Source organism: Nanorana parkeri, unplaced genomic scaffold (genome assembly GCF_000935625.1).
Source record: "Nanorana parkeri isolate BGI_ZX_2015 unplaced genomic scaffold, ASM93562v1 scaffold180, whole genome shotgun sequence".
Lineage (NCBI taxonomy): Eukaryota > Metazoa > Chordata > Amphibia > Anura > Dicroglossidae > Nanorana > Nanorana parkeri.
The window spans coordinates 3,093,714-3,103,745 of record NW_017306448.1 but is presented as its reverse complement, the minus strand read 5'-3'; the positions used below and the strand labels follow the sequence as shown (position 1 = coordinate 3,103,745).

General features: G+C 42.3%; 1 protein-coding gene across 1 annotated transcript in view; it reads right to left on the bottom strand.

The window, feature by feature from the left end:
- Positions 1 to 2,816: 2,816 nt before the first annotated feature.
- The window catches only part of AFAP1 (actin filament associated protein 1), a 160,323-nt gene continuing 153,107 nt past the window's right edge, over positions 2,817 to 10,032 (bottom strand). The window contains exons 15-18 of the mRNA XM_018554969.1: positions 6,930 to 7,094; positions 4,683 to 4,873; positions 4,422 to 4,583; positions 2,817 to 3,279 (exon numbers count right to left, since the gene is read on the bottom strand). Coding sequence (XP_018410471.1) covers positions 3,253 to 3,279; positions 4,422 to 4,583; positions 4,683 to 4,873; positions 6,930 to 7,094 — 545 coding nt within the window. The 3' untranslated portion in view covers positions 2,817 to 3,252. The remainder of the gene's footprint in view (positions 3,280 to 4,421; positions 4,584 to 4,682; positions 4,874 to 6,929; positions 7,095 to 10,032) is intronic.

The following is a 10,032-nucleotide window of genomic DNA, read 5'->3' as shown; positions in this document are numbered from 1 at the left end:
AAATGAAGTTCACAGTGCATTACTGATGCTAGATGGAGCTGAGGACCATAGGAATTTTCATGGAATTACTGCTCCATCTATTGGCAGTAATGCACTGTGAATGGATACTATGGGGCGTGTTGCTGTGCCAATGCGTTATAAATTAGTCCTACAGTATCCACAAATCTCAAACAAGGTTTTTTTTTCCTCTATCTTGGATGATGGGTGGAAACATGCAAATCATTAACTTTTGCCCCCAAGCTCAGCTGTAAATTCAGTCAATTCATAGGGCACATTAAACCAGTTTACCCAACTTGCATACCAGTGATTAAAGATTGATAGCTTTGTAGTACTATTGGGAACATGTTTTGTGCGGATTATAATTCGTGTCATCCTAAATTGAATGGTTGTTCTGTATTGCAGGGTAAAAAAAAGAATAGGCTCCCCTGCCACAACAGATAAAGGATGTTCAATAATGATAATGATCCTACTTATTCTTCTCCATTTTCCTGTAAATTGTCTCATTAAAATATATTGTTTTCCCACCACGATCATCATTAAATCGGTCACCTCGAGGGAGACCATTGAATCCAACAAGTTATTTTTGCAAGAGCAAAAAGGCCCCTTTTTTAGTATTTGCCACAAATTATTTACAGACATAAATAAAGACCATTAGCACGAAAAGCAGAAATTTACAAATAAATACAGTTTTAGTAACAGAATTTATACATTTTTGTAATGACTGCGGTGGCTCTTTGGGCTAAAACTGGTACTCAATATGGATTTTTAGTCTAAACTGACCTTGTTATTGAATGGAGGTTTGGGAAAGTTACTCTATAACTGAACAAAAAGTGACCCTGGGTGTCACCATGTCCTATCAGTAACCTATTTGAGAGGCACCTTCATTATACCATATCATATAATAGGAGAAGTAGCCAGGCACCAACTCTCTATAATGTCAACATTTGCAGGTGCCTTGGGACTGAGGAAAGTATTACCAGTCAGCACCTGGTGGTACCTATCCTTCAGTTCTAAGTTTAGTTTGGCAAGTGCCAGTCTTAGATTAGGTACATTGATATGAAGTTGGGGACATAATTAACATTGCAAAAGGGATCCTCATATCTCAGAGCAGAGGATGGGTGATTACACTACAGTTTGAGGAGGATGGTGTGTTATGAGGTCAAGAGGGTTGGTGAATGACCTTGGCGAGTGCTAACCAGCTGGCAAGATATCTATCCATGGGGCAGGCTAACAGCTCAGGCAAATCTTGAAGCTAAAACATACACAATTCACTCAGCCTTAAATGCCTGCAAAGCCATTCAGAGGCAAGCCATCATTCTGCATATCAGGAAGGAGTGCAGGAGATAATCAGCCTGCCCAAAGAATGGCCTATTCTCTTCAATAGACAGAGCAGCTCCTGGTATGAGATGCGTCCATTTATAGGGAGACGTCCCCTGCCTCATACCAATACTGAATCTAAAACTGTTGGTGGAGAATTCTTCCATCATATTTTAACATAATATGAAAATGGGCGCTTAGTATATCTAACATTAAAGTGTCTGAAAGAGGATATGTCTGTGTCGCCCATCTCCTCTGATGTGTGAGTCCCGATGGGGGAGAGGAACAGGTTGGAGTGTCCCTGCCCCTTGATCAATAAAGTTGCCCTTGAATACATGGTGGAAGAGGTGTGTGGTCTCACACTTTCTGGTGCACTAATAGGAGGGAGGTGATGATGTCAAGAGTCTGGCCGGTACTGGCTACTGGCGACGACCAAGTGGCTTTGAGAGAGGCCCCTGAGCTTTGGCAGTGATCTTACATTCCTACACAAATACCTGATAGAACCCTGGGAAACATTTTAATTTTTACACATAAAGACAAATAGCTTTACAAATTTATAATGGGGTTATGCGTCACCACTTTAGCCTGGATTTCTACTGAACATTAATTGCCGTGAAGCTGGTGTTGTGGATAATGATATCTCCAAACACACAGCTGACTTCCTTTTCATTAAATTCAATGAAGGTGGATCATTGTGCAGCCTCCTGATTGGTCAACCAATCAGGACTCACTTTGCTGAAGGGCAGCATAAGGTAGATTCTCACTGGCTGCATTAGATTACTGCACTTAAAAGTCGAAGTGGAGAGTAACGCCTGAAAACTAAAATTTGCCAGCAGGTAGGGTCTTTGGTAGAAGAGACTTTACATGTTTCTTCTGCCGAAAAACACTCTTTTACCTACCAGTAACAATTGTTTAATGGGTGCATGTGTAGTACATTGCACAGCTCACACGTCTTAAAAATGTTAGGAATAGAGCACGCATGCGTGGGAGTTGCATTATCAGTGCCTGCCCAATAAGAGAAGCAAGGAGACAGTCAAAAGAAGAGAAAGATAACATGTCATCGGTGGGGAGACAGTGGATAATGGGGGCTTGGACCTCATATCGCTGGAAGAGAGCACATTCAGATGTAAGTGTATCATACTGGCTGTGCATACATGCACATTATGGCAAATGCGGTCTGCCCCCATCACCACTTTAAGAATAATACACATTACTGAATAAAACTGAGGTAAAAGGCATCACTTTTCAGTGACAAATCTGTGTGCAGACGTAGGTCATTTTACTTATACAGCTATGAACGTTATAAATAGCTGTTTCACATAATGAAATGATTGGAATGTTTCTATTTTAAGCTTAGCAGTGCTTTCAGACTTAGGACGTCGTATGGGGTATTGGGTCATAACGTCAGAGCTGCTTCTCTCTGCTCTGTGTCAGAAAATTTGCAGGGTATGCAGTACAGATCGGAAGGTGCTAGATTAGGCTGATGGCACTCTGTGACATTTGGCAGTGACCGATAGCATTCTATCACTGAGAACCTCTGAACATTTCAGTCCTTAACACAAACAACAGACAGGAAAGCAACAATAGAATGAAGACAATTCATGCAGCAGTGGGAGTGTTACTAGTATTCGTGGTATTCCAGGTCGTTCCCTGCTATGTGCCAGAAAGTTGTGCATGTAACATTACAGCAACTCGCACGCAGTGGTAATGTCAGCAGAGGTCGGCTGGTCACAAGGCCGGCAGCACAGAGAATGGACCTGTCTTCACAAGGCAGAATAATTGGTCCACTGAGACAACCCTCTTCACAGCTGCTCTGTGATGTGTGGCTGATTCTCCACAACAAACAAGCAAAGTACTCATGTACTGGAAACGCTGAGTTGTATTGTCTCTTGGTCCACGCTGGTTAAGGCTCCTGCACGAAAGGTGTTGTGAGGTTTATGTGCCGTTCTTCAGCTCCCATTCCTGAAAATGAACACAAAAATAATATATGATGAGAGACTGTGGGCGAGCTAGAAGTGACATGCTCATCTGTCATTCAGCACTGGAGAATATTGCTGTAATTAAGCTCACATATGTTACAATCCAAATGGATCTCATTTTAGTTTTTCTAAATTCTAACTCTGGCCTAGGCTACAAAATTAAATTTGCCTCCACAGCTTATGCAGAATATAATACTCCTATTTCTAGATTATTACATAAAACAGAGCAATGTGTACTGTAATCCATGGTCCTGTAGTCTTCTCCCAGTGCTGGTTCCAGTTGTAAGTTTTACATCTTGCCATTCTCGAATCGGTTTTGGTAATTCCCCTCTTGCTGGAGTCATCAAGTACAATGCAGGACCAGCAGCCGTTGCTAGTCCTGCATTGTGCTCACCCATTGCTTCGACTGCGGGAAGCCTTCAGTTCAGTCAAACCGAAGGTCTGCTGTACGGGCTAGTCACAATAGCCCGGACAGCAGCTGAAAAGCTCGGTTGAGCTGAACATACAGCCAAAGCGGGGAGAACGGTCTGCCGAAAAAAAAAACCCAGGATAGGCTCCCCCTTCCAAAGCTTGCCAGACCCTTTAGCCCCAGCTAAAAAAAAAAAAATGTGTGGGGTTCCCCCAAAAGCCCACCTACCCGAACCAAACTCATCTAAATGTACAATTTGACAGGTGCCACTGGTTCCGCCTATCTATTGTCATATAGCCGGGACATGTGAAATTGCTGATGAAAGGTCCCGGCAAAATTACAACAAATGGGCGGAGCCAGCAGTGATGTCTTCACACAAGTGCAGGGCGGGATTTTTCACACAAGTGCAGTAAGAAAATGATGTTTGCCACAATTTTGATGCAGTTTCATCAATGGCGATTCATGTTAAACACAATTAATATTCAATGCACATACAGCGCACCATACCTAAACTGCAAACGGACCCTTTTTCTGCATCAGGGTGTCTGTTACAGGCTGCCAACACAGAAGAGCAATAGCGATACTGAGACATAGCATTGTCAATCCATAACATGAAATTCCTCCACAAAGAACTTCAAAGCTTACATGTACTTTAAATTAAATCTCTCCTTTTACTTAACCAATGAGATTTCTAGTTACACAAAAACTACTCTCACCTTTGCTTTCCTTAGAACGTGTCCTCGTACCGGGGAGTTTTTTGGTGCAGGTTGCCGTTTTAATGCTGAGGCACTATTTACTGGTAGGGAACATTCCACATCACTTGTATCACAGCTGGAGATTGGAGAGTTCTCCACTGTTCTGTGCCTGAGGACTGGAGACTGGAGAAAGAATAAGTTGGTTCATATTTTAATAATACATCTAGTCAGGAAAAGATATTCAAGACAAACAACTTGCTTTCTTATTAAACTTGGCCATACCTGCGGTCTTGAGGTCTCATTTTTGGGTTCGATAGCAAGACCCAGTGTGATCCCACCATTCATGGCCTTCTTTAGACTTTCCTTCACCTCTGTCAGCTCCAACTCCAGATTTACTCGTTCACCCTCTTTCAGTTTACACTCATCCTCCAGCTTTCTCAGCTTCTCCTCCAGCAAGACCTGAGATTTTCTTCCTGCAGAACATAGTTATGATGGACCACATGATTTACAACGCTTTCATTACTTTACTTCCAAACCCCTAAATGGAAATACTATTTAAAGCGGGTTTACTATAGATTGAAAACTAAGATTTTCCACATATACGGTTTGAATAACAACCATTCTTCTGAACAGGAGCTGAACCCGCACACCATCAGTGGTCGTATCTTAGGTATTCTACTTGACCTTATTTATGAAGAGTCAAAAAAAGAAACTCCCCACCACAAAAGTTATCTTTCGTTCATTCTGTAACACCAGGAAGAAACAGATTGGTTTTTACGAGATAAGCACAGTGAGGGGAATTTATCAAAACTGGTGCAGACAAAATCTGGAGCAGCTGTGCGCAGCAACCAATCAGCTTCTCTCTTTCACTTTCAAATATTAACTGACCAGACTGAAGAGAGATGCTGATTGGTTGCCATGCACAACTGCTCCAGATTTTGTCTCCTCCAGTTTTGATAAATTCTCCTCAATGTGTTCTTCCATCAGATAATTCATACATAGGCCATCATAGAAAGGTGATACTACTACCACTTTCCATCTCATGGTGGTCCTTTCATTCTTGGCTTATGGCTTTTTGATCTGAAAGCCACAGATCTCTAATTCTGAGGGTATGTCTAGATATAGACTAGCATTATATACTAGCTTTTATGATTCTGCTATGAATTTATATATACTTGTCACCAAGAATGTTTTATTCATTTGTTTTGAAGGTAATGTTTTATTTTGCTTGATGATGGCACTACATGGATCAATTATGACAATTTGGTATTGTGACAGAGCAACAGTCTGTCATTGCATAAAGATGCAGTTAGTGCCTGGTTTAGCAGTGAAGGGATCCCTAATTAGGTTTGAGGGTCACTATACATATTTCAATCTGACTGTACAATCTTTGCGCAATCAACTATGGATATACCAAATGTAATATGATCTAGCTAAACTATACAATACATCTGTATCCAGTTAGGCACGCCTTCACACTACACACAGTAGTTGTTGATAGATCTAAAATTGTACAAACAGATTGCAATGTGCATAGTGAGCTTGAGACTCATTTTAGAAAGGTGCGTGTTGCCCACAAAAGAAAGTATCTTTGACTGAGGCCCCATTCACACCTATATTTTAGGTGGGATTAGGGATTCTTGTGTTAGGGACTCGCAATTTCCTGCAGCAGGAATCACTAATCTGCCATTTAAAAGTGGCAGTTGTCACCCATACAAGTTAATGATTGGGTGAGTCACTGCATTTGAACCATATTTGAATCGTATGTGATATGATCATATGTAGTTAGGAATCAATCACTATGCTCAGACGCACAAGCGAATAATTGATTCCAAACCGCATGTAAATACATCACATACAATTGCATGCGACGTGCAAGCGCTTATATGCAGCTTATATGCAGCGGCTGTCACTCGATCATTAACTTGTATGGGTGACAGCTGCTGCTTGTAAATGGCAGATTAGGGATTCCTGCTGCAGGAAATTGCAAGGTGTGAATGGAGCCTCAGTTAGTGCTCCGTGCCAAACAGACAGATTGTAGTAGGAACAGCATGTGTGTTGATAGACACAGAAAAAACATGTGTCCAGGGCTGTCATGCCTTACAGTCAGGCACTCTGGTCAGGCTGATGGCGGAGGGAGAAGTTCAGCCTGTGCTACAACAAGCTGAGGGTCTAAGCAGACCAAATAGCCGAAAGGGTTAATACCTACTTTGTATCTGTGTAATGCTGAGAACCCCTGGGAAGGTAAACCTTATGTAAAGGTAGTTCTGTTGATGAATAAAAGTCGACAGGAGTCCTAAAATGTATGCTTCAACTATGGCCAATTTAAATTGTCATTTTGTGTTTAAGTGACACAGGTGTTGTCACAAATGTTCATTTTGTAAAGTTCCCAGTACATCTAGACTCCCAGTTTTGTGATGGATGACCAGCAAACACTTGGCAACATTAAAGAGAAGCAGAACCAAGGACTGCAAGTTTGCTTTAACCGGACATCAAAACCTCTTGACAATGGCAGCTAACAAAAATCACCTGCATTGGCTTCAATTGCTGCTCTTGTGTCTCGTTTCTCTTTGCGGAGCTGGGCTAGTCTGTTTCGAAGAGCCTCTTTCTTTTTCAGCAGCTCCTCCTCTGTGACCTGAAGTCTCTTAGCATCTGCCTCCACCCGATTCTTCCCATATTTATATTGTTCAGCATCTGGATTACACAGGAAATATATCATGAGCAAACAAAAAAGTCAACACTACAGTTATTGTTTCATCAACGCATTATATACACACATACACATTACTGATTAGTAAATAATACTATGAGTACATGGCAATATGGTATAAACCTTGTCTCTAGTCCTGTAATTAATGATGTATGTAGTGCGCATGAAGGTTGCAGTACTTGCTCATTATACAGTGTATGCAAGTGTTGCTTCCCATGAAGAAAAGCACAGTTGTTCAATGCAACAAAATTTGCAGCAAAAGCTTTGAGAGCACCATTCTGCAAATACAGATTATGTTACACACAGTCTAGAGCAACCCATGACCCCTTATAATATGCACAAGCCAAACCAGAGTTGGTTACACTGCCACCTAAGGCCTTGTTCACACCAAGCGCAGAGCAGTTGCAAACGGATCAAAACTGTGTCCAATGTATTCCTATGGTATTTTTAGCTCCAGTTCACATCGCAGCGTGCAGTTCCAGGGCAGGTAAAAAAAACTGCAGCAGGCCCTATTTTACCTGCTCTGGATCTGCAAAACGCATCAAAAACGCATGCAAATGCCTGGAAGGCACTGAAAGCCCATGTTAAACTAAAAAAATATATATATTTTTTTTTTTAACCAAAAACGGCCCGGAACGCATCAAAAACGCGGCACAACCCACTGCACTGCGTGTGCAGAAACTTGATCTGCTCTGCATTTGGTGTGAACAAGGCCTAAATGTTACCAAATTATATATATGAGGAAGGCAAGTCCTGCCTCTCTTGCCACAATGAGGGGGGCAAAATAGTATTAGGGGAATGAGATTAGCCCCCTTCTGTAGTGCCAAAGGTGAACAGACTGGAACACTAATTGTTACATAGTTAGTCAGGTTGAAAAAAGACCATCGAGTTGAACCTATAGAGATGTAAAAAAAAAAAGACTAAACAGTTATGCCCACAATTACACACTGTTGATCCAGAGGAAGGCCAAAAAAACAAACACACACTATAACAGCGGTCGCCAACCGGTGGTCCGCGAGAAAATTTTGGTGGTCCCCGGGCCCCTTTGATGCCGTGCGGGCTGGGCAGTCATTGAAGCAGCACGGAGGCTCCGGGGCTGCCTCTCACTGACTCAAGCAGCAGCTGTAACAAGGATTGCGCGGCTCTCAGTACAGAGCGGGCACTGCAGGAGGCGGGGCATGTCGTCAGTAACCGGACAGAGCAGGCTGCGGGATATAGAAAAAGTGTGAAGAACCCAGGTAATAGTGGCTCAGTGTGGGGGAAGGGGAGGAACGGGGGTGGGGGGGGGCAGTGCTGAAGCTAGAGGGGGCATGTGCCCCGGGCGCCGCTGGCAGAACCAGGGACAGATTTGATAGGGGGAGAAACAATTAACATTATTACTGGTGCGGGCGGCACCGCTCCCTCCCTCCCTCCACCAGCACTGCCACACCTGCATAGCATGGTTCAATTTGCTCCAACAGGGGAAAAAAAATTCCTTCCTGATCCCATAAGGCAATCGGATATTCCCTGGATCAACAATCTCTGATGCTTAATATACCTATAATAACTCACTGTTATAGTTTGTGTAGACAGTGTTAATTTTGTCGACTAAAAATTTTCATCATAGTTTTCGTCCACAACACTTTTTCATTGACTAAAACTAGACTAAAACTAAAAAAAAAAACAGAAGTAATGGTGACTAAAACAATTTCGACATTTTATTCGACTAACTTAAACTAGACTAAATTGAAAATACTCAATATTATTGTTTCTACGACTTGGTTTAATTTAATTTTAAGATAAATAAAGACATGTTATATATCACAGCAGTTAAATCTGTGTCTGTATTGCATGTTCAAACCTTAATATCATAAGTAATAGGTTAACAGATGTTTACTCCAGAAGTATACAATGAGATTGGAAATTACTCTTTAAATCAGCGGTCTCAAAGTACCGGCCCGCGGACCAACTCCGGCCCACAAGCTGGTACTAAGTTGCCCGCAGCCAGCTGACAAGTGCCCGACTTGCGGGAGCAGCTACACGGTCTGCATCTCCGACGGATGCAGACCGCAGAGCTGCTCCTGTCGGCTCCGGCCGGAGCTCTGTCAGTTCTGTTTCCTATATTTCAGGTACGATTAGGGATTCCTGTGTCACAAACTTGCGTTTTCCTGCAGCAGGAATCCCTAATCTGGTGTTTACATGCAGCAACTGTCACCCATTCAAATTAATGATCGGGTGACAGCTGCTGCATGTTAACGCCTGCATACTGCATGTAATATGATTACATGCAGTTACAAAAACAATCACTATCCCGGGATACACATTTGTGTATCCCGGGATAGTGACAGATTTCTAACTACATGTAATCCTTTCACATATGATTACATGCGGTGTGCAGGCGTTTACATGCAGCAGCTGTGACCCGATCATTAATTTGAATGGGTGACAGTTGCCGCTTGTAACATGTGCATACATTAACACTGGTACCGTATATAGTAGCGGCCCCCACGGGATTAGAAAATGTGTCCAGTGGCCCCCGACTAAATTGAGTTTGAAACCCACTAGATTTTATTCAACTAACAATTCAGATGACTAAAATATGACTAAAACTAAATAGCATTTTAGTCAAAAGACTATGAGGGTTATTCAGCAGCCGAGTGAATAACCGAGCCAAAGTAAACTGAGCCAAACGGAGTTCGGCTATTCACTTCGGCTCTGTACAACTGAATCGAAGGATCAGTTGAAGCTACGGCTCGATCCTTCGGCTCCTTCGTGAATAACCCTCTATGACTAAAACTAAATCGAAATTTGCTGTCAAAATAAAACACTGAGACATAGTTAAGGTAAGGTGAAGAAGACAGAGAGTGAACAGAAGATGGAATAAACAGCATAAGCGAGGAAAGAAACACGGAGCTAGTCTGAACAAGTACAATCGTAAGGAGA